The sequence below is a fragment of the Opisthocomus hoazin genome, chromosome 1, assembly GCF_030867145.1.
Source record: "Opisthocomus hoazin isolate bOpiHoa1 chromosome 1, bOpiHoa1.hap1, whole genome shotgun sequence".
NCBI lineage: Eukaryota > Metazoa > Chordata > Aves > Opisthocomiformes > Opisthocomidae > Opisthocomus > Opisthocomus hoazin.
In genome coordinates, this window is record NC_134414.1 from 86,789,028 (window position 1) to 86,813,843 (window position 24,816).

Genomic DNA, 24,816 nt, shown 5'->3' on the forward strand with positions numbered 1-24,816 from the left:
GGATTAGAGTCTCTAGATGAATTAAAGGATTGTACTCATCTAAAGAGAGAGGCCTATTTATTTTTTAATTACTCCATATTGTAAAGTGAGTAACTTCTTCATAGAGTTTATGTTTCAATACATTGAAGTCATACTTTATCATCATCCTTGTTTCATCTATTTATTTAATGGAAATACAAAGAATAATGATTAATGCACGTTTATGAAAACATTTCTTCCCTTGCTTTTTATGCATGGCTAAGCTGAATAAGAGTCATGGATTCAGACTTCTTTCATTTCGTATCCCTGTTTGATGTTATGGGCTATTCAGTTTAGCCTTCTGCAGAGCAAAAGCAACTCTTGGAATAAGGCTTTTTCAGACTTTATCTAGTCTAAGAGTAAAACTGATTTTATCTATTATGACAAACTGTGCCTTTGGAAATACGTGATACTAATCAGCTTGCTATCGGAATGGATCATCTACAACTCCTTTATTCTGAATTGGTGCAAGAGAAAGGAATGGTCATCTCCCATTTCAAGTGTGCCAGAGGCTTTGTTTTTGTTTGCATTCCACACCTATCTTTAACCAGGAGACCTGTGTTTAGAGGCAGTCTCAGAGCAGGTTAAACAAAGGTCAGTGCAAAAATACAGCAACTTACTCTGGCTACCTTGGAATTTTTTGAATGAAGAATCGATTAGGCCAGGATAGCTAAACTGCTTTGGGTTAGACTGATAAGACTTTCTGCCTCAATCTTGACTAAAAGTAAACCTTGTTGGAAGTTTGAAATACTCATGTTACTCATTAAAAGACATTTTTTTTTTTCCCCACTGTGCTTTGAAGCACATCATTGTTGAGAAACTAACCAGCATGAAACCTGGCAGTCCTTTAGTGATATTTACAGTCTAATCACAAAACCAAACCAAAATGAACCAAATCAGAAGTTTCATGGAAAACAAACAAATTGTTTTTATAAGATTTCCATTAAAAACACAAAAAAATCTTAAACTGAGATGATCTGGAAAGTTCTTATAAAGAGCTTCTCTAGAGAATCTTTTGCTGGCAGCTGTAAAGCCCATCGCCTAGACTTGCTTCAATGAACCAAGTACTTTTTTTGTAAAACACAAATGCAGCATCATGTTGGAACTATAGCTACCATTTCTCAGGATAGGAAAGCACACAGGAGAAAAGACATTTATTGAGAGACAAACCACAGGTTCACCACTGGGTTAAACTGCTCTGGGATCATACTGCCAAAAATAAAAAAGTTATTCCCCATTTTCCTTCCACCCGCAGAAGCCGATGCGGCCACCTGGGGAAATGGCTGGGCTAAGCTCACCTGGCTGATGTGGTTGTTGCACAAACCCAACAGATAGAGAAATGCAACAGAGAGGGCAGAAACAGAGGTGGGGAGACTTCTGGTAGCAATAAGGTTTAAGAACAGCTTAAGCTGTTTGTGAAACTAAGCCATAAGAGGGATGTTTATTTTTTAAGATGCAGTAAATGGTCATATTGATCCTTTATTTTCAGTCATTATTGTTGTTCTTTGTTAGTCCTTTTTTTGAACCTAAAAAATGAAAATATTTTTTGACTTGAACTATATTTTCTTATTTATTGTTTTTATTTTGTTTTTTCTGCTGATAATAAGCCTTTGTTTCAAGTGAAGCAAAATATTCTAGGACTGCCTGTCCTTTGATGAAGATGAAGCCAGTGTCCTTGTAACCAACAGTTTAGTATTTAAAACTCCCATCCAGGATCCCCGGTCTTCAGCCCAATGTTTAGCATGCTTACTAGAGGACCAACGTTTTTGGTCTCCTTGCTGTTCTCATTGCTCTTCAGCTATTCACATGAGGCAGAAAGAGGAGGAACCCAGGAGTATTTTGTTCCCATATCTCTAAGACAGAAGGTTCCAAAAAGTAACAAGATTTTGACGGACAAGTTGTATTCTCTGATGGCAGGCACAAAGTGTTACCTGCTGCATTAGTTAACCAGTGAATAACAGTGAACTAAACCCCGTTTTCTAGTGTAAGGACAAAGTTTTGCAGGAGTATCAGTCTAACAAGACAGTGAGCACATGCATGTGTATGGATGTGAATGGTAGCTGGCCACCTTAACAGGCCGTGGCAACCACTGCTATTAGCTGATATACAATCCATGTGACTCCTATCATAAATATGACTCTAATTTCCAGAAGTTACAAAACAGTTGTAGATGCAGTAACATATTCTAGCACATGCCTAATCTGTACATAAAAAGTATGCATAAGTGCTGCAGTTCTCTCTATATATAGGACCAGTTATACATTTAATTAGTATTTCATGAAAGCAATTAAATAATTCTTTACGCAAATAAGATTTGATTACTAGGCTACAGCTTACTGGGCATGCAACTTAGGACATCCTTGAATTAATATTTATTGTAAGGCATCCATATTGCCATATATGCAGCATGTCTAGTTAGTTTTTATTTCTGAAGTTTCTCTTTTCTGTAATGCTATATAAAACTAAGACTCTGACTAAAGCTTACCTGAGATTTTCACTAAATGAAATTAACTTTTATAACAGTGGAATTAAATGTAGAACTAAAGTAATCAGAAAGCTAAAGTAGATCATGCCATATATTTTATATGAACAATGTTAGTAGAGAAAGCACTCTTGTACCCTCTCTCACAAGTAACTGTCTCAGGAAACTAACATTGTAAACTTCCTTGGGGATTTATGTACATCACAGAGTTTGCTAATTAGTCTCTTATTTGAAGTAATAACTCTCAATTTCCTTCAAGTCATGCTTTCCTGTCTATTTCACAAATCAAAGTCAGTTACTTCTAACACTTGAGTACAGAAAACAAATTTAGCTGCTGAGCAAGTATCTTAGCAAAACCAGAAGATACTGGAGCAGAGGAAAACCAACTTCAAGTGGAGCTATGTTTCAGGTTATCTGCCCCACATATTTCACAGTGGTGGTAAACACTTCTTTAACCCATTGCCCCTTTCCTACTATCTAAAAAAACACACCAAAGATTCCAAATTCTGAACGGCTAGTGGTCAGCTTTGTATGACTATGAAGATCATTTGCTGCAGTTCAGACACCAGGATTTAAATACAGGCTTTCCACCTAAAATTCCCTAATGAGAACTTCTCAGTTTATTTGGCCTTTCACTGACACGGTCCCAAATCTCAAGAAGGAGTGAGCACCATGAATCACAGAATCACAGAATCACAGAATGTTCGGGGTTGGGGAAGGGACCTCTGTGGGTCATCTAGTCCAAACCCCCTGCCGAAGCAGGGTCACCTACAGCAGGCTGCAGAGGACCTTGTCACAGAATCACAGAATCACAGAATAGTAGGGGTTGGAAGGGACCTCTGTGGGTCATCTAGTCCAGAATATCTCCAGAGAAGGAGTCACCCACAACCTCCCTGGGCAGCCTGCTCCAAGGCTCCATCACCCTCAGAGGGAACAAGTTCTTCCCCATGTTCAGACGGAACTTCCTATGCTTCAGTTTGTGCCCATTGCCCCTTGTCCTGTCGCTGGGCACCACCGAAAAGAGTCTGGCCCTGTCCTCTTGACACCCACACTTAAGATATTTGTAGGCATTTATAAGATCCCCTCTTAGCCTTCTCTTCTTCAGGCTAAACAAGCCCAGCTCCCTCAGCCTCCCCTCATAGCAGAGATGTTTCAGTCCCCTCACCATCCTTGTAGCCCTCCCTCACCATCCTTGTAGCCCTCCGCTGGACTCTCTCCAGTAGCTCCTCATCTTTCTTGAACTGGGGAGCCCAGAACTGGACACAGGACTCCAGATGAGGCCTCACCAGGGCAGCGTAGAGGGGAAGGAGAACCTCCTTCGACTTACTGGTCACACTCCTCTTGATGCATCCCAGGATCCCATTGGCTTTCTTGGCAGCCAGGGCACACTGCTGGCTCATGGTCAACTTGTCGTCCACCAGCACTCCCAGGTCCCTCTCCACAGAGCTGTTCTCCAGCAGCTCTGCCCCAAGCCTGTACTGGTGCGTGGGGTTGTTCCTCCCCAGGTGCAGGACCCTGCACTTCCCCTTGTTGAACCTCAGTGGAAACGGAGTGCCCGCTGTTTTTTATCATCACAGACAAAGCCTCTTTTCTGTTTGAGTGTCCTCAGGGAATCACTCTGACTGACAGCGGAGTTTTAATTTTGCTGTTCCTCAAATAACAGAAATGCTATATGTATTTTATATAAAAATTGATGAAGACATTTTGCTGCAAAGTCTGAAGAAGCTCTCTTGTAGCTGAAGTCAGACCAGAGATTCAAATTGTCATTATTTATGATTTTCCCATTTGGCTCATCTCATTTAGATCAAGCACACATAAAAAGGCAACAGCAGGATTTTTCAGGTTCATCACTTTTGCACTACTGTTGTTACACTGATTTACAATGTGTCTGATATGCGTGAGTGTTCAGTATCTGTGCCAATGGAACAAAGGGTCTTTCGATATACTACTTTTTGGGTTTTTTTTCAGGTGATTATATAATATGGCTATAAAAAACACCCTTTGACACACAGAAAAACAATTTTTGACTGGGAACTTTATGCTGAGATTTAGCCTGCAGCAGGTCTTTAGAAATGAGCTAGAAACTTAGCATTTCCATTACAAACAGAAAGCGAAGGATGCAGCAGTTTGAGGGTTACATAGTGGGAGGAAAGTGGCTTCCCTTCTTTATACAACCAAAAATGATTTTGCAGTGCTGTCCAGAATTTGCTTCCTATGACGTTTGGTGAATTGAAAACAAAACAAAACAAACAGAAAGACTGAGATACAGATGTTATAAAACTGTCTACAAGCAAAACCGATTTCCTTTTCCCTCCCCCCTAGATAATTGCTCCAATTTTTCCTCCAGCTGAGTTCAGATTATGTTTCTGCCTAACAGATGAGAGAAGCTTCACGGTATTGACTATATAACAGACGTTTAATCATATATTTCCTAGAAGAGATGAGAAAATGTTCAGAAACAAAACTCAAAATGATTAGAAAAAGTAACTAACAGGCAAAAGAGGCTTATGCTCAAATTTGTGCCTTATGCCAATTAATGTCACAATCTAAACGACGTTTGCAAAAGCCTCTCACATTCATAGAAGAAATGTGCCTAGGAAACTATGACAAAGAAGCAAATTTGCTGTGACATAGCACTTTGTCAGCCAGAGAAACCTGTGAAACTAACACCAAGGGGAGAACCTAAGTGCTTACAGCATTAAATCCTTCCCTAATTCAGCTGAGAAGTGACAAAATGCAAAGCTGCGTACAGCTGGAAAAGCCAGAGGCCAGCAGCGCGGGATGCGAGGCACACAGGGGCAGGCAGGGGAGGTTTGCCAAAGCACTCCGTGCTGACATCCCTCCAGGTCCCAGGGAGACCTGGCAGTGGGTTGGTAGGGCCACGGGGATGCTGTCACCCAGGGATTAACCTGCATTGCCATGTCCTAGGTCTGTCAATCCCAATTTTACAATGGTGTTTTTGGAAGATTGCTCCAAGGCTCCTACCGAAATTTTCAGATAGTCACATGAGAAATTTGCATAGTGATTTGTGTTAACCTATGTCAAAGCACAAATAATTACAATACTTCCTTTTCCTCAAACATCTTCCTCTCATAGCAGCTCCAGAACTAAGTAGCTGCTTTCCTGACACGCATGGATGTTTTTATGGACTTTTAAGAGCCACACACTGATTTAGCCTCATGCTAGTGGAGTCTCTCATTGGGTAAATATCCACAGAATTTAAACATAAAATTCTTCAAGACAATTTTTAATGCTTTTAAAAAAGTTTTCTGCTGATACTATGAGATGCATGAATGCTGTGAACTAGGATTATAAATAAAGATATTTCAGATTAGTAGCCATTTCTGTTCCATTTTCTCAGTTTGTGGAGAAGACTATATTTTATCCTATGAATCAGTTTATCATCTGATGCAGCCAAGCCTGCTGTCCCTGGGGAGGCAGCCACAGCTGCCTTCCCGAAACAGAGTGAGGAGGAGATCTGGATCACTGGCACCAACCCAGAGAGCTGCCCCGAGCGAGGGGGTGCTCCACAGAACGCAGCCTGGCCAAAGGCGTGGGGTTGTAGACCTGCCATCGTCTCCAAGGAAGGAAAACAAAACTTTCCCGATTAACAGCCTTTGGGGTTTCTGCAAAACCAAGAATGACAGATGGGATTACAGAGGAAGGGAGAGCAGAAAACTGGAAAAATGAGCGTGAAACAGAAAACATGTTAGGGATGTGTCTGAAAGGCAAGCAAAACTAGTGTGCCAGGATGCTCCTTTTGAAATAGAAAGATATGGGACAGAAGGGAGTGTTGTAATCTGAAGTTTTCACTTTTCAGGGTCTAGTTCCCATTGAGAAAATGTGACTTTTAAAATTAAACATTACCATAAACAATTAGCACAGAATAGACTTTCATATGAGGCATGAAATTGGTCATTCAGACATTACAAAATGTTTAAAAATATCTCTGCTGTACTTAAAGCAGTAAAGAATACAAGATTTGCTTGATTTATTCACAAAAGTTTTCCTGATGATATACCCAGAACCACCCACAGGAATGCAAGACTGGAAGTGGACTCCTCGAGTCTCCCAGATCAGGTCCCCCATCAGGATAAATCCTGTCGTAAATTGATAAACCCCACCTAAAAATAGGCAAGATTTATAGCTCCGTCGCTGCGACGAAAGGCAGCCCCAGATCCCCCCTCCCCGGTGGCTGGAAGGCGTCCAGCTTCCAGATAACGAATGTCCCGGAACAGTCCTTGCCTGCTCATGCAAGCAAAAAGTAAAAACAACTCTTCCAGAAGGGAATAAACACTAGTTTTAAAACACAGAGAGAATGGGATTCAGCCTTTGCTATCGATGAAGTTACTACTGCCTGATAGAAAGATGTATAGATAGATAATTAATCTGCAGCGAAGCAAGTTGCTGGGAAGCCATTAACAGCTCACTGGGCTGATGAGAAGCAGTGGCTCTGTGACAACATCTGGTTTGGCTGGCGAGGATTCGTTTATTCAGAAGACACAGAGTCTGTTTGTTGTTAATTTTTGAAAACATCAGCTTCTGCTCCATATCAAAAGCCAAAAAGACATGCCTTTATCATTTTTCATGTAACAGTGATTTTTTTCATTTCTGACAGGATGAAGACTTTTAAAAATGTTAGTGTTTATTTCTACAAATGAATGTTAATTAGCATAACTTACCCCTCAATAAAAACTTGGTAACTTTAACACAAGGAATAATGATTTCCTCTCCTTCCTAGTTTTTCAAAGTTCAAACTACACATGAAACCAAAAGCTTCCTTTCATTTTTTTTCCCAACTGGTTTTAAAACCCCAAAATCTAAATCAACATTAAAATAACATTATAAAAATGATTTAGAATTAGGCAAGGAAAAATCTAGGTATGTAACAGCAATTAGTTAGGTATAGTTCACTACCTATATTTTTACATGCTTACAAATTGTATACAATGTATTCTACATCATCATCCTTAATACATTGCATCAAAAATTGAAAAAGAAAAATTTCCTATAAAACTAACTACCTGTTTGATTTCAACCTTTGAGTGAGTTCATATGGCAACGCTATTACTGTCATTGGAAACTTCAGCTTTTCTTTTGTAATATTTTGTCATTTTAAATTGGTGACATTAATATTAAAACCAATGTATTGTTTGCTTCATTTGTGTTCCTGGTTTGAGGTGAATTTCTGTCACGAAGAAGCACAAAAAAAGAGCCGATACTGACTTTAAAAATCTGTCTGAGCCTCAAGTTCTCCAATACTGGAGATCTTCACATCATATATGAAGTTTTCACAGAGGTCTGAAAAACAGAGATAGCTTTAAAGTTTACTTCCACATCCCCACTTGCCTGATTTCCAGCACAGCCTAGGTCCAGGGTTTTGACTGAAGCTCAGTTCTTAATATTTAGCTAATTTAAATGCTAATTAGACTAATTTGATGAATAAAACGTGGTAGGAATTCATTAACAACTTTGCTGCTATTGCTTTACGTCTACAGAGAAATTTTCTAAAACAGGACTCCAGGGACAGCAACGCATCTGTTACCAGTTGAACAAGCTGGATTTTTTTTGTAATATCAAACCTTAGAGCTGGTAAGATATTGCAGAATTGCAGAGGAGATGGAGCAGCGATTTTCTAGCTCATCTAGATCTAGCCCATCTTGGACATAGGCCACTAACGAAGAAGAGGTCTTATGCTGTCCTGGGCCCAATTGCTTCATGGGTTTTCCTCCAAGTTTTATACACAGAGAAATAAAATGTGCCTTGTCTCTGTCTCTCATGACCTACTACAGTCATTCCAGCTGATTCTGCAGTTGCTCTGTCTGACGTTATTGCTGCCTATGCAAAGAACTCCAAATGTTCCCTTCAAGTCTGATACTGTGGATAGACTTTCATGGTGGTGTTGAGCCTCATGAAGTCAGTGAGGCTCTACACAGGTGGAGCAGATAGGAAAATGGATGCAATGATCTCTTCAGAAGAACAGTCTTGGGGGTTTTTTTTGCTTTGGTTTGGTTTTTGGTTTGGTTTGATTTTGTTTGGTTTGGGCTTCTTTGGGAGGATTTTTTCTTTTTTTTTACTTTTTTTCTGCAGCATGTGCCATTGCCACAGTCAACAAGGTACTTAAGCAGACGCCAAATTTTCAAGATGTGACTTCAAATCTGTTCACAAGAAAAGTTGCTCTTGGGGTTAATTAGGTGACTGAACTTTATTCTGAAAAAGATGGAAAATAAGAAGTCCTATGAAGAACTTCCATGGGACTATATGGAAGGAAAAGAGTCTTCTCTAAAAAGAGCATGCCCTTCTGCGGACCTGGCAGGTGTCTGTGTTATGGCAGTGTATGTCACAGCTAATTTTCTCTTAAATCACATTCATATTTCAGAAGTTTTGGGCTAAGGCTGCCTTCCTCACTCAAATTCCCTAGGGCTACTCCCTAGGTAGCACTGATGAAGAAACTTGGCTTCCTTTCATGTATACAGACAACCACACTCAAAGTGGAATACATTTTCTACACACCACTATTATTATTTAATGCTGCCTGTCTGCTAGGAACAGGCAGTGTGCCTTTCTCTGAATAAAGGAGGCTGCTGCAGGAACTGCAATGCAGTCAGAAGTGAAATGGTCCTATGCAGAAGTCTGTCAACAGACAGCGCTGGAGTACAAATGAAAACCCAACCATTTTTCACAGGGAAAATAAGTTTTCCCTGCTAATCTGACTAGTAATTAGCTGTTCAACTGAAAACACCTTTTCTCTGTGCCTGAAGTCTGAAGCTTGTTTCACTCTAAACCAGCAGTATTTATGTTGTGCCGGCTCCTCTGATTCCTACCCCATTAACTTTCCTATACCATCTTAGATTGAACTTGGAACTTCTGAAAACTGACAGCATTGCAAATAATGAACTTCCTATATCTCAGTGAATCCAGTATATCTGTCAACAGGCACGTGCCTCTCATGCTATTAAGCCTTTCCTAGTCTTCCAGTGTTTCTCAGCCATGATTTACCTGGAGGAGGGGTGAAAATGTTTTGTATCCGGTGTGTCGCCTGAGTCTCATGGATGAGACTGACATTAAGGAACACACTGGTGATAAAGTTTTGATGCCATGGGGATATTTGTGTAATATTTACTGGCAGAAAACATAAACTCATGTTGTCTTTTCTAACTTTTGTATGAAATGGAAGCTTTTCGTTCATAGTGGTTTGGGCTTTGTTGACCTGAATGTACCGTAAGGAACTGAAAAGGTCTTATAGTGTAGCAAAACGTAAAAAGAAAACTTTTGCTAAAAAAGAGTGCATTTTGGACTCCGGTCTCTTCCTGTGTCAGCTCCCATGGCTGAATTAGTCTGTGATTATTTTAATTTTCATGTAGAGCAGCAAGCCCTAGAGGGCCATCTAAAAAATCCCCCAGATTTGGGGGATGTACGGATTCAGATCCCTCCCTGCCCAAGATTTTCTGTGATATCCTTAGGCAACTGAAAGCCCTGTAAGCATCTTTCTTCTGAAGACAGAAAAATTTCATGCATGACTTTTGAGTCCACTTATGCATTTAAATCACAGAATCACAGCATGTTCGGGGTTGGAAGGGACCTCTGTGGGTCATCTAGTCCAAGCCCCCCGCCGAAGCAGGGTCACCTACAGCAGGCTGCATAGGACCGCGTCCAGGTGGGAATTGAATATCTCCAGAGAAGGAGACTCCACAACCTCCCTGGGAAATTCTGCTGAAAAAAAAAAAAATCAGTGGCAGATAGAAACCTAAATATTGTCGATCTGGGCCTTACTATTTCATTGCTTAAGTTTTCCACCTGTAAATATTATCCTTCCTCACAAAGGAGCCAAGAAGATAAACATGTAACAGATCGTGAGTGATGTGCTGAAATACAGCAGTGGTGGGGGCCATACAAACATTGTATCATTATTGAGAAGGCATAGGAAGGAATGTAAAGCAGGTCATCTGTATTGAAAATGCCATTTACCAGTGAAAAAGCTCCAGATCAGTTTACCACTAATTTAATTTAGTTCTGCACTTGTTTGTTTGTTCAAACTTTTGTTCCTGAATGCTAGAAGTGAATGTAATTCGGTTTACAAGTATTTCAAATGGAGGTCAGTACTCACTTCTACATGTTGACAGGTCTGAATGAGTTTCGCCAAGAGAGTTTCCAGTTCAGTATTCCTCTTAATAAGGCTGGTGAGGTTACTCTCCAAATTTTGCTGTCAAAAAGAAAGAAAATAATACCTTAGCATTTTGAAGAATTTAATGTTTAGTTGAACAGCTGAAAAATGGATATATTTTCAGGATCTGAATTTTGTAATTACACCGGTATGAACATTTTGATATGCTCCATTACATGTTTTGTCTATGCATCAAGCATGGCATGACAACAGAGCAGAAAAACTCATGACAAGAGTGAGTCCTAGAAAATAGAGTTTCTAATGACCTACTAAAAACCAGACTAAGCAATTAGTTTTAGTCAGCGAAAAAAAAAACAAACAGAATAAGGAGAACAGCAGGGAGGCTACAAATGTTTCACCAAAAAAAAGTGAAATCATTTTGGCTGAGAACACGTTTTGATTCCTTATTACCTGCTCTCAGTCTAACATCTGAACTTATAAGCCTGCTGCTAACTGAGGTCTCCAAGCATGTGCCCCTTTGGAACTGTACCGGTAAGGACCCAGTAGACGGGTCAGCACTTTCTTCTTGGATTCGCAGTGCTGGGAGGGTTTACATAATTGATTTTGTTTCCTAGTTCAGCAGAATTATGTTTTTGAATAAATAATTATAAACATCCTTTTTATGCGTAAGAATGAAATACCTACTCACAGACTGTACCTTCACTAATTGGTGGTAAAATAAAACTTGTGGCTTGTGTCTCTGTTTATCAACTGATTATGGCTGCAATAAATATCTGCAACCGTGGGAGATCAGAGTGCTTTCCAGCTTCCAGAGCTGAGGCCGCATCCTAGCCACTGTGCAATTGCATTCAAGGCTGAGATCTAACAACAAATGTTTCAGGCTCCCTTCTCCCCTCCGTATCCACAGGAAGGAAACCCAAGTGCACGAGGAGGTCTGTGACGGCTGTGACCCGCTCCCTGGTCTGGCCACCTTGGGACCAGGACCCTGCCGTGCACTGTGGAACTTGCAACTACCAGCTCCTCACTTGTTACTGCACATCCCATGGTAGCTGCTCTTTTACATAAAATTCCGTCTTCTGGAAGCACATGGGCATGAAAAAGTCCTTTTCTTGCATAAAGTGCAAGGTTTCCACAGAGACAAAATTGCCCTGCAAATACAACTTCAGTACACAAAAAAGAAGAAAAAAAAAAGAAGCAAACCATTAAAAAGAATCCTGCCTCTAAACACTCCTTTTATTTCAGTAACTTCAGGGGCATACATTTCATTTTGAAAAACCTTGGGACTGCTGGCATGACAAGTTGTTTCTCATAGTTATTCACCTATGTAAGTGTGTGAGACTAGACCCTTGTTTAGTAATCCTGACAGGCTGACAGTGCCTGCCTTTTAATTGTATTTTGCCCTCCGAGCAGCCCTCGGTATCTAGGAAGTGCTGACAGGAACACCAGAACTGGGCCCCGCGCTTCTCTCCCCACAAGGGCTGTAGTGTCTCTGCAGAGCTGTCATTCATTTCGTGCCTCCTCATCTTTCATTAGTAGGCTTCTTTTCTCCACGTTACTACTCTTCCCCCTGATGCATCTATTTCGTTGCTGAAGTCCCTTCAGCTACCATTAACTCACCTAACTTCTCCCAGCTTTTTTCCCCCTCCACCCTCCACCCTCCACCCTCCACCCTCCACTCATCTCTGTGCATGCATTTAGTGTGTGCATCTGTCTGTCTGGGTGGGTGGGTGAGTGGGTGCGTGGGGGTGGGGGTGGGTGGGTGTGGGGGTGAGGGGGTGGGTGTTTTCTCTGGTGCTGTTACTCCCTGCCTGTTTCACGGTTTTAAAACGCTTTGTTCCTCGCTGTCCCGTTCTGCAGCCGTGCAGTCTCCTTGCTCCTTCTTGCACATGGCCATGAGGGAATGAAGCTGGCAGTATTTCATTGCTGAACGGTACATACTTTGGCATTTAGCAGGGCTGATGCTATTAACACCGCAGGAGCAGTCAGTCCTGTTCCATTAAAGACAGCACAGGATTTTGATGGCTTTACATATGTAACCCTTCTGAGAAGCGTGATGGGTGTTTGAAGTACATAATTCTGGCATTTTCTTCCCAGCACAGCTATACATATCGTGTATCACAAGCTCTGCCTGGAAAAATACCTTCTACACTGCATTTATTTTATAGCCCATTAAAACAAAGAGTAACAAGAACGAGCATTCTTTACCGAACAGTTTAGCTGTATCTTATATTTCCATAAGCTGTACCGTGAACGATCATTTAATTGCAAAGGCATGTTTGCTGTGCTGTTAGACGTCCCTTTGTAGAGTGGAGACTCACATGCAGAGTCAAAATACCATATATAGTTACAGTATCAGATAACCTTTGTCTTTAAAAAACAGCTTGTTAAGAGGGGTCCAAATGTGCAAATACTCTTGAAATGATATTTATATACTTTCTTATTGCCCATACATTAATTTTGTACGTTCTAATATTTTATACTAGAAGACTTCAAATGAAAAACGTACATTGTTGACTGGATTTGCCTAATTTCAAGCGTATTATTGGACATAATAAAGGCTAATTGTTGGGACCTTCACATACTATGAAGAAAAAATGTTCTCAAAGCTCTTATGGAATACTGCAGTGATTTTCAATAACCCAAAATTGTCTTGAATTAAGGCCATTAATATATGAAGAGTAAGTATTTTTCTCTGAAACAGAAATTTATTTACCCATAGATTATGTATAGATTTTATATCCAAGATATTTTCCAATCCTGGCTAAGGAACAAAATTTTAAAATAAGTTATCTATCCAGTGAATACAAACATAAACCCATACACATTATTATGGTTTCAGACAGGTCTCTTGATGTCCTCTGCATTTCCCTGTTATGAAAATGGAGGATAACTACTGAACAAGCGAGTTGCCTTACAAAAATTAGAGTTAATGCATTCCTGTGCTCTTGCTCCTCGAACTGTGTAATTTTCAAACTGGAAAGCCTGGAATTTTGTTTCCTTGCAGTTTGGTATGCCAGAGATTGGGGTCTTTTTAAATCAAGAAGTATCAGAATTTTGATAAACTTCTGCTGAAGACTATCAGTTTATATTAATGCTTTACTAAACAGCAGGAACCTGGCAGCTGCTTTCTGAAACGAACGTCAATCTTTTCAGTTTCACTCAGGCAAGTACTGCAGGGCAGGTGTTAAAACTGGCCTGACTTCAAAGTTTCAGAGGTCACGAAACTCAATCAATTCTAGCAGTATGTTTAGCCAGGTTTTCTATTGACATTATCTTCCTCTAGTTCTTTTCCCTATTGCATTCCTGTATGGACAATAGCACTGCTTTGGTTACCACCTGCTAGTATGTGCCAGAAGCAGAGTTCAAGCCCTGCACTCTTTCTTTACTCTGTACAAGGGCAGCCAGAAAGGCCTGAAAAACTTCAAATTTCAGAAGTAATTTAACTTGCTCAGACTTTCAAGTGTCACAGACTCATTTCACGTCCACCCCTGAAACTTCCTAGGTTGTGGAAAGCTTCAACACCAAATTTGGAGCTCTGGTCAGCTTGAAAAATTAATCCAGTGCTGTAGACCAGAACTCCAGGGATAGTGAATTGTAAGCAGGTTTTCAGTCTGGAGAAAGCGTGTTCTCACATTATGATGAGTACATGTGAAAATGAGTGGCAGCATAAGCTTATTTAAAGTATCTTCCTTCCTCTCACCTAATCTTCTACTGATATTCTCTTTGTTGAACTGAATTACAACTGTATTTTGGGAAATGTTCTACAAAAATCATAATTTTTTAAACACTTCCACCTGCCTTCCCTTATCTTTTTTTGACACTTGCCAATTTTCATCGTTACCTGTCTATTGAACGCTGGTCTTAGAAATGCAGAGGTTGTGTTTTAAAAGAAGGACAATAGCTGCTCTGCATTTGCTCTGTGAACCAGCTTCACACACGTTGACTCAGAGGATGCAAACTGCTCTCAAAAACCAAAAGCCGGGCTGAATGCTTTCTGACTTACGACGCAGATGTAGCCCAAGACCTTGACATTCCATGCGTGCTTTGCAACTGTTTCTACAACATCCGGTATAAAGTGAAAAGAATGCTTACTGTCCATTTAGCATGGTCTGACAACTCTACAACATAAATATTCCTATAACCTTGGGATAAATCCAAGTAGATGGAATCACAGACATGTAATTGAAAAGGACAGTTGAGGATGATGTTTCATTTTGACTCTGCACGCCTATAAAATGATATGATCCAGGGACCGGAGTCTGAAGTTGCAAAAACTAATGCTAAAAAATTAGAGGAAGGCAACTCAGGACTCTATGCCTTCTTTATGCAGCTGTCTAGCTCACACTGAAGTCATGATCTTGTTGCAGTAACAATTGCGTGAGGCTTGTGCCCTGATTGAAGTGGGAGGTCAGACTAGATGCTCATAATGGTCTCTTCTGGCCTTTAAATCTATCAGTCTATGAAAACCAAATGTGAACCCATGCCCTTTGCCAAATTAACAGTCTCACGCAAAGCATCGCTTGTCTAAAATCGGAAGGTAGCACAAACAGATAGTCCTAAGCTACTACATGGGTTGAAAATGCTGTCAAAATAAATTAATGTAAGCTTCTAAAGAAGAAAAATGCTGAGTTGTGTGCCCCCATCTTACGTCACCACAGAGAAAACAATAACATCCCCAAGATCTTCTCAGAGGCATTCTTCTGTTCCATAAAATATGTCTATTTGAAGGGCCACAAGATAAAACATATAGCTATCAGTTACAATGAGGTTTTAAATGCCACTTGAAGTAAAGTCACGATTTTTTCTCATTATAAATACTCTTTTTGCTTCCATTGTCAAATATAAGTACACATTTATATTCTCCACTTACTTAAGGGCTTTCTCACATTTATGCTTTTCATTTGCTTGCTGGAAGGATTTGAGAACCGGTCCACTGAAACTGTATCACGTGCTGACTCAAATGATGTGGGACAGTACTTTGTAACAGCAGCCTTGATCACTGTTTACATCAAATCCATCACGATTAAAGCCTTCTAGCAGCAGACACTGACAGCAGTTTGCATTTCATTTGCTCCCGGTGCAGAACTGACCAGGGTAAGACAGATTTTGAGGCTATCTCCTGGTTTAAAGAAGAAAATGACTTTGGAGAACCTTCTGGGTTTATCAGAACCCTGCATAGTGGAAATTAGATTTAGTAATTATATAGGTTTCATGAGAACCATAGCCATCCTCTCATCATCTCTTTACAAATGGTCAAACTGAAACAGGTTATATGTTTTCAGATTTAGTCGGTTAAAGGGTGCAACCAAAATCCACACAGTTACACTGCAGTACAACAGAGATGAGGAATAAACCACCACAAAGCAGAAATGTGATCATATCCTAACTTACTCAAGCTAGCAGGGCAACTAGAGTGGTGTTGACATGGCAGATCGGTCTCTAGTACATGCAGGCTGGCTAGAGATCATAAATATACACCCTGTCGCTAACGAAGTCCATGCAACCACATCTTCACTGCAACTGTTTTTCCTCCTAACTCGAAGAAGTTATGCTTGCATGTGCTTCAGTTACATTTCCACCCTGCCGTGGTGACATACCCTGCAAACTAGGCCTGTTGCCTCCAGGACCTGTGTCTAACCTGTTAAAAAAGTTGCCAATCAATTCCAGAAGAACTGCCAGAATATCAAGCATGGTTTTGAGCCCGGTTTTGGGCCTATGCAGGTTTAATGTTTCCTTTGGTGTTCTTTATTTAAATGGACATGCCAGGGGCACATGGAAAAACTTAAGCTAATTTTTATTCTGTGTACTTGTCCTGAAACAGATGGCTACTCTTCCATAGGATACACATGCTCGACCCTGTATTTCTCCAGCCGGAGGACAGTAATATTTGTGGTTGGTTAATAGGAATGATTGACCTCAAGTCTCAAAAGAGCAGAGCCTGACAACTGCACTCCACGTTTCTATGTGAAAAGAAATAACAGCTATGATGTTGATACACTCCTGGGGACTAAGATTTTTACCTTAAGCGATTACAGTAAATCACAAGGAAAGACCTATGAGATACTGCACTGTTAATTAGTTGTCCAGGACTATTTTTATTAAAAGTGAAAAAAAAATAGCTGCATTTGAAGCCGCTATGACTAAAATGATGTTAAATAAATTGGGCCTATTTCCATATTTCATACGAATGTTGCATATTTTTTTATTAACCCATATTTACAATGCAACATTGTGAAAATTAAAGGAAATCCAAGCATTTCCAATTCTTGACCACATAAAAACTTGATTAACTGAGAGGACAATATTCTAGGGAAAAACCTACAATTGCACTCTCGCTTCTCTGCAAAGCCGTGTCCTCAAATATACCATAGGTGCTTGCCACTTGCAGCCACAGCTCTGCCCTTTGATTCAGCTACACTAATCCACCTTGTGAGCTGCTTTGCTGCACTGCTCTTTAATCTTCCTTCATTGCTCCTTCTCCCTTCCTCAGAGAATAAGGGAAATTTCACAGCTGGGGCCTCTGAGGAAAACAGGACAGGATGAGAGCCATATATAGTACCCTATTGCAAAAGTTTTCCTTTGATGTGCAGTAGTATGCTTGGGAAGGAAACAATATATACACTTAAAAACTTGTCTGCCTGTTAATAGGGATCATGATTATCAAGAACACAGGCCAATGGAACTGACACTGCTTAGTCACATCTAATATTGCAACGTGAAATGGACACACAAAGAAAGAAAAGAAAAGAACATTTTCTTGCCAACAGAGAAAGCAATTGGTTTTCTCAGGGAATTCAAACATGTTATAAAAACTTAGCCTCAGTTCAGACAATGACAAAACTGACTATAGGACAAGCAATTTTTTTTTAGAGATTAGCATTTCAATCAAACTATTATATGATATCCAAATGCTGTCTTTGCTGGGATCTGGGGGGTTGGTTCAGCCCTATTTCTAATGAATTATTAATCAAAGAAAGACTAGAATAATAATCAGGAATCAAGGCTCAAGAAAGACTAGATTAAGCATTTGACTAAATTAAAGAACAAAGCCAGTTTGGACTGATATGAGAGCTAAGAAAGGTTTGCAAAACTGTAGACATATTTGAAGCCCAAATATTTTTGATTTCTTTTTTTTTTACTTTAATTCAGTAATCAAACTGGAAGCTGAAGTGTTAGCAGAGCACAACAAATAGAAGACACCCTGCATTTAAAGCATGTCATTAAAGACTTATTGTGGAGAGCTAGAGGGTTAGTAAGCGCATGCTTTTCCCTTTGGGCTAATCCAGTGCAATGAAGGGGGTTAAGGAGAACTTGAGCTGTTGCACAGCTGTCCTGCAGCATCCTGGCTGCATCCACTTCCATCCTCCCAGGACATGGAACATACTTGAAACCAGGAGCTCAACCAGAGCTCCTACTCATGAGATGCCTAATCTAATCCTGCGCAAGCAAGATCTGGGAAGTATTCCCTCCAAAACCTGAAGTTCTGACTTTAGCACATAACTAATGAAAGACATTTATAGGAAGATAAAGCAAAAAGCTCCTCTAAAGAACCACAATTTATGCAGTGTTATTAAAGTCCTGGCTTCTACAGACGTCTGCCTAAACATTTCTGAAAGTTTGTATTTTATTTAAGAGGTTATATTATGGAAAAAAATCTGTTTCTAATCAGTCAGTACATATTACTGCATTTTGCGGTTGAAAAATTTCATCTTATCTAACCAGGTATGTATAAAAAGCAATTCAGTATTATGCAAAACTGGCAGGTTAGAAAGGACAGCTAGATAGGTGAGGAGTACAGAAGGTGAACATGGTGATTTGGTCTGCATTAGGTAGTAGACCCGCAGAGCTGCCACAAAACTAATTCAGCTCTTTCTGCTGGCCTGTAACTAAGTTGCCATTTTAGGCAGCTGCGCCTATTTGCCTTTATGTTTCTCAGTATGGCAAACAGCCCTTCGAAGGACCTCTATAGATTGCCCTCCTGAGGATATTAATTGTCCATCTGGAGAACAAAGCTGGAAGTCCATCTCCTGGCAGGGCTGGAAGGACTAGGACACCAAGGGCACATGCTGGCTTTGACTGCTACTGATGCAGCATCTAGCAGTTGGGCTAAACAGACCACCAGGAGGAATTTATTTAAGAAATGGGAGTGACTTTCTGTGCAGTTCCTCTACAGAGAGGAAACAGGTGTATCTGTGAACACAATATACTCCCAGCTATTGTGCTGGCAGCATATAAGGAGCCATACAGGCACCACTGGTAAGACCAAGTGAAGCCAGAGCACAGCACCTCTCTTTGAAAATGCCGATCCCGCTGTCCAACAGCATGGTGCAGGAGGCAAGTGTCAACCAACCAGTCAACCAGAAACACCAACTCTGATTTAGGGTGAACCATACAAAGCACCATTTACAATTACATTTTATGGTATTTTTGTGTGCTTACAAACTCTCCAGGATTTTACCAAGAAGGACACCATGAGCTAATTTTTCCACTCTGCAGCGTTCCGGTCGTGCTCCACTGAAGTCATTGGTGGCACTGGCTTTTCCTTCCAGTGAATAGGCTCCAGCTGCAAGAGGTTACTCGCAATAAAAAAGTTGGCATCCCTCCAGTTTAGCGCTCATTCTGGCACACGCTCATTGCCTCACTGCCCACAGTTAGAGCTGGGTCTAGACAGAAGTGTAAATCTCTCTATGCTTTCTTCCCTACATTTGATCTATTTCCTATTCAGTAAACTAAAACCCTCTACTATATTGAGTAAATGTCCCAGAAGAAGTTTGGTACAGTGAACTTGAGTTACAGTTTTAAAGTGCAGACATGGGCTTAAGTACTTTTTTGAAAAGAAGGCTTAAACATTCACCTAAAGTACTTGTCAGTCTGGCCTGATAATATAATTTATCAATATTATTCTATTCAAAGCCTTGAAGTTTCTGAGTGGAAGGTCTGAAAGTAACTTGGATGGTCAAGAAAATGCTCAGGGGGTGAGCGACGCATGCTGCAGCCAGGGGAGCCCCCAAAGAAATAATTCCTTTCCTTCCTCTGTTCAGATATTATTTTTCAGGCCCTATTGGAGCGCACATTCAGTCAGATTAAAATGCAATAATCAATTCAATGTTAATCCAGCTATCATTTGAGGGGCCAATAATTCAAGGACAGATTATTATTCAACAGCCCTTGACAATGTATATGGAAAGGTTAAAAAACCCAACCAGCCCGAAGCAAATGTCCCATGTGGAGGCCGCAGCAGACTTGCATATTTCAGCATTGCAGATTATCACAGGTGTGTTTCATTTTACTAATATGAACTAATCAACTAGTATGAACTAATGAATTGTTCATACTAATGTGAACAATTGCATAAGGATACTTCAAAGTAATGAATTTTAGCTCAAGAAGGCATGTTTGCACAATTGTGGACCAAGTACTTTTGTATTTATTTTTACTATGTTCCTATGGTAATAAATCACTTGTAGCATGCCAAACCATGAACATAACTCAAGCCAGTTCTACTTCATCAATATCTGAGGTCCCATCACTATGTTCCAAACATAATTTTCCATCTTTTACTTCAGTTTACATACAGATTGAAAGCATATATGAGGTAAAACTTCTGTCAGTAAGTGGATTGTGACAATACTTTCCTACCAGCATCACAGAACTCTGGTCTCAAGACAATTAAAGCGTACCATTAAAAATTTAAAACTCTGCTGTAGTTTGGCAAGCAGATAGATCACACCGTATGAAATCAAAGGACATTTTTAGAAAAAAAGTGTAAATAGAAGCCCAAACATGTGCACCTGTGAGATTTCGCACTCACACTGTGTAGGCACAAGTTTATCTATCACTGTTTCAATTTCTAACACATAATTTTGTACTGCAGCTTCTGAGTTGAAGTTTCCTTTCTCTGTTTTCTTGATGTTTCAGATTCTCAGCTGGAAGGCAGAACACTCAGGAAAGATCTACACATTCTATTCATAAGAGAACTGGAAATATTAATAAGAGATCCACATGTTCTAATAGCAAGAGGCTTTGAACATTTTACTTCTAAAATAAGGACAAGAAACTCTATCTTTGATGTCAACACTAAGCATCCAAATTTGTATTAGTAAATCTGGTAAATCTGGCAAATCTGGCATCAGAAAATAGAACATTCAATGCATAGAAAACAAAAGCAATATTGAAGTACATGCATATCCTAGAATTTCATAAATGCCCAACTAAGAACAAAAAACTTTTGAATAACAGAGAATAAACCATCTGAATGCACAGTACCTTTTCTATAAGAACAGTGATATGTATAACCCAAGCCTAACCTTAGAAACTTAAGAAAAATCAAGATCATTTTAAAGTGACATTTTCCTGTTACCTCGTCTTCCCCCAAAATGCCAAATTCAGAACTGATGATCCCCTTGAGGAACTCATGTGTGAGTAATGAAGCCTTCTAACTTACCTTTGAGTTATTTACAAAGAATCTTAGACCCTTTCATCTTATCCAGTCCAGCATATCTAAACTAGGGATGCAGAACTGAGCTACTCTTACATGGCTTGCTGATCATCTTCACATCAGGTGGGCTAGCAGTAGGGAAATGTAGAATCAGCCTGCCTGAATCCTCCCATACAGCTTTGGCCACTTTTCTGCAACCATTCATCATCATGGGCATTCAGGCAATGAAAAATATATGTGCCTACATTTTGGTGAAAAGATTAGCATTTAGAGAGATGTGCAAATCCACTTATTCCTGGAGAAAGAGAAAGGAAGATCTTAACATTTTATTTGACGCATTTAGATAACATGCCCAATTTATACAGACTTCCTCCGGACAAATTACTCATTTGATTTATCACAGCCTTTGAAGTTTTCCCTCCTATCAAGGCTGGCAAACTTTTTTCACTGAAAAGATGAGCCAACGCTGATTATATAAGTATGCTTTTCACGGCACTTTGGGAACAGATATAAAACTGTAAAGTCTATGGCAGTATTTATTTGGGGCCTTTAATTAACTAATTTTTGATTTCGATCTCAGCCAAAGTTTTCTTTAGAGAAAATACATGGCCTTGATTCATCCAGTACATTACTTCATGTCTGTATTTTTAACATCCATTGTTTCTGAGGGTCAGGTCTACCAACGTTGTGAGAAATGTCTTCTCTTTAGCTATATAAAACAGACACAAACGAGTATGCATTTACACAGGTACTCATACGTGCTCTGTGAAGTGGAAAAAAAAATCTACGTCATGTGCAAAAGGTGTAGAGGGAGAACAAAGAGTCTACTCTGGTATTTCTGTGCATGATTAATAACAGCATTTTGAGGTCGTACAACATTGATTGAGGGCTGAGTCTGATTTCATACAGCTAACAGTTTCTAAAACACCCCATGAAAATACAGTATGTTCATTTCCTTTGTTCTTTTTCTTGACTGAAGGAGTTAGGTTTGACTGACGGAGTTAAATCTCTTGTCCCTGGAGAAGAGAAGGCTCAGGGAGGACTTCATCACAGTATTTCCATACTTCAAGAGCAGCTACAAAGAGGAGAGAGGGTCTTTTTAGAAGAAGCTACAGGAAGAAGACAAGGGGCAATGGGTGCAAGTTGCACAGAGAGAGGTTTCATCTTGATGCTAGAAATTTTTTACAGCGGGAACAATCTTTCACTGTAACAACCTCACCAGGGACATGGCAGAGTCCTCATCACTGCAGCTTTTCAAGATGCAATTGGACAGACAGTCTAGATAACCTCGCATAGGCTCCCTTTCCATGAAAGTTTGGACATCTTTCGAGGTGCCTTCCAACGTGGGCTGTTCTGTGACTGATGATTTATTAATTACTTTTATCAGTTAAAGAAAGAGCTGTATCTATAATCCAAGTATTATTTTAAGTGTGGCTCTGTGTGTGCGTGCGTGCACACATGTATGGGTGTGGTTTAGTCAATGCTATGGTAAAATCGACTTGCAGTCTAGCCTGGACTCTTATTGTAGCTCACTGGGCTCCAAGCCTGTATTTTGAGCTGATTTCCCCAGTCTGAGCTGAATTCAATTATGTGTCTCTTTCCTGATTTTGAACATTATAGGGTCACTAACCGGAAAAAGTGAACTATGTATGGGAGAGGAGAACTGACATCTAATTCTTGCTGGCCTGGTCCACTCTTTCCTGTATCTCCAGAAGTCTGGAAAGCAAAGTCTGGCAACACTTGTGAATCCTCAGGTCACCAGGCTCTCCCAGGCCAAGGGACTTCAGCTCCTCTTTCTTTTCCGCACGCATGCCTGTTTGCCCTGTGAATAAGCACGCAAGTCTGTGAGACAGCCAAAGAAATAATTGTGCAAATAGCTGAGTGGCTGCCAGGAGGACTATGCCATGTATCTTCCAAATAACTGATGTCGAGAGTGGCTCTATTTTCCCAATTGCTCCTCTGTTTCTAGAAGTGTATACGTTTTACAGTTACACTGTGACAGGAAAGGCAAGTTGGCGTCGGTAAGCCTTTCACTTTGTTGTAACTGCTCATGCAGGATATGGGAATTGCATCTGGGAAATTGCATATTCTAGATAATATTACTGAATATTGAAATGACAGCTCCATTAACTTTCATTTTTTTCATTTGTTTCTGCCAGAGTGGTTCCTATTCCACACACTTCCAGTATAAAACTAGCTTTTACCCAGGATTTGTTAGTTAATAAGGACCTTGTTCTAGTTTATAATTCAATACCTCAGGGGTTTTTTGTTTTCGTAATTATGTATTTGTTCCCAAAGCAACAGAAATCATGCAATGTCTGTTTCCATAGTAACCACCTGGTTTCAACTGAATGAAACAAATGAAACACCAAATACATGAGTCCTTAAAATGCCTTAAATTACTCATTTAAGTAATTAAATAAAAATTGGTAAAACCAGTTTTCTTAATAGAGATAAAACAGCAAGAGTGCATACTTCGTATCTTCCCTCTACGAATTTCAATTACTTTTACAAGAGAGAAACATTATGGTCCTTGTTTTACAGATTATTCAATTTCCCTAAGATCAAATGCCTTCAATCCACAACTCCCTGAAGGCTATACTAGTTTTTCTGCTGAGTCAGTGGGCTTTGAATGAGATTCATCAGAAGCCAGCGAGGTTAAGAAGGTTCCTCCCATCACAGGTACTATGTGCTGGTAGCACATGCTTGCATAGACAAATGGTGCAGGTGCTCAAGATATTGATTAATTATTACTTAGTTGTCTGAGTAGCATCAGTATATTTGATATCAAACTACTTCTCAGACAACATCTACAGGACTATATGACAACAATGAGCAAAGCTCAAAGCTGCCTAGGTTTGATGTAGCAGAGGTACACTGCCCTTGCCACAGTCCATTGACACGGGATTGAACTGAAAACTTACTGGATAAACATTCCTTGTTCAGACTTCTAAAACTAGCACCTCAGAAACATTTTAGGAAAAATTATTGCCTTGTTGCTGAAGGTCATTTTGAAACTGCTTGTCTGAGAAAGGAGATCTCAGTAGTTCCCTCTGGTTTAGTCCAGAGCTTTAAGGATGCACATTCCCATTAATAAACATGCACTGCAGTAAGTCTCCAGCGTATGACATTGGCTGATGTGTGCTTTTCACAGATTCATAGAATCATTTAGGCTGGAAAAGACCTTTAAGATCATCAAGTCCAGCTGTTAACCTAACACTACCAAGTCCACCGCTAAACCGTGTCCCTAAGTGCCACATCTACACCTAACTGCACACGTTTTCGAAGTAAATAGAAGTCTGGTTTGTTTCATTTTGCAGAGTTCTTTACGGGTACCTTCAGAGATGTCTTAGGTACAAAGGCAATTTCTGCATCAAAAATGTTGACTGAGGCTCAGGGCCGAACAAGTAGCACTAAAATCAAATGTGCATGAAAGAAAAGGGAAACACCGTGAAAGCAATGCATCTAATAGTATAACTTGGTGATTTTCTTTAAGGAAATACTGTACTTGGTAAAACAGCTGTTCACCCTGATGCCTGCAGAAAAGGCCCTGAGGATCCTGGTGGACAGCAAGCCGACCATGTACTCTCACAGCAAAGCTGGCTGTTGTCACCTTGAAAGTGGTCAAATGCTGGAGCAGGTTGCCCAGAGAAGCTGTGGGGTCCCTTCCTTGAAGATATTCAAAACAGTTTGTCCCTAAGCAACGTGCCCTCCTCACTGGGCAGGGGGTTGGACTAGGTAACCTCCAGAGGT

The 24,816-nt window shown here is 40.1% G+C and overlaps 1 protein-coding gene across 2 annotated transcripts in view; it reads right to left on the reverse strand.

The window, feature by feature from the left end:
- The window catches only part of MID1 (midline 1), a 180,154-nt gene that overhangs the window by 37,000 nt on the left and 118,338 nt on the right, over positions 1-24,816 (reverse strand). For both annotated transcript variants that reach the window (XM_075428370.1, XM_075428378.1), the window contains exon 3: positions 10,608-10,703. In XM_075428370.1, the coding sequence (XP_075284485.1) occupies positions 10,608-10,703 (96 nt within the window). The remainder of the gene's footprint in view (positions 1-10,607; positions 10,704-24,816) is intronic.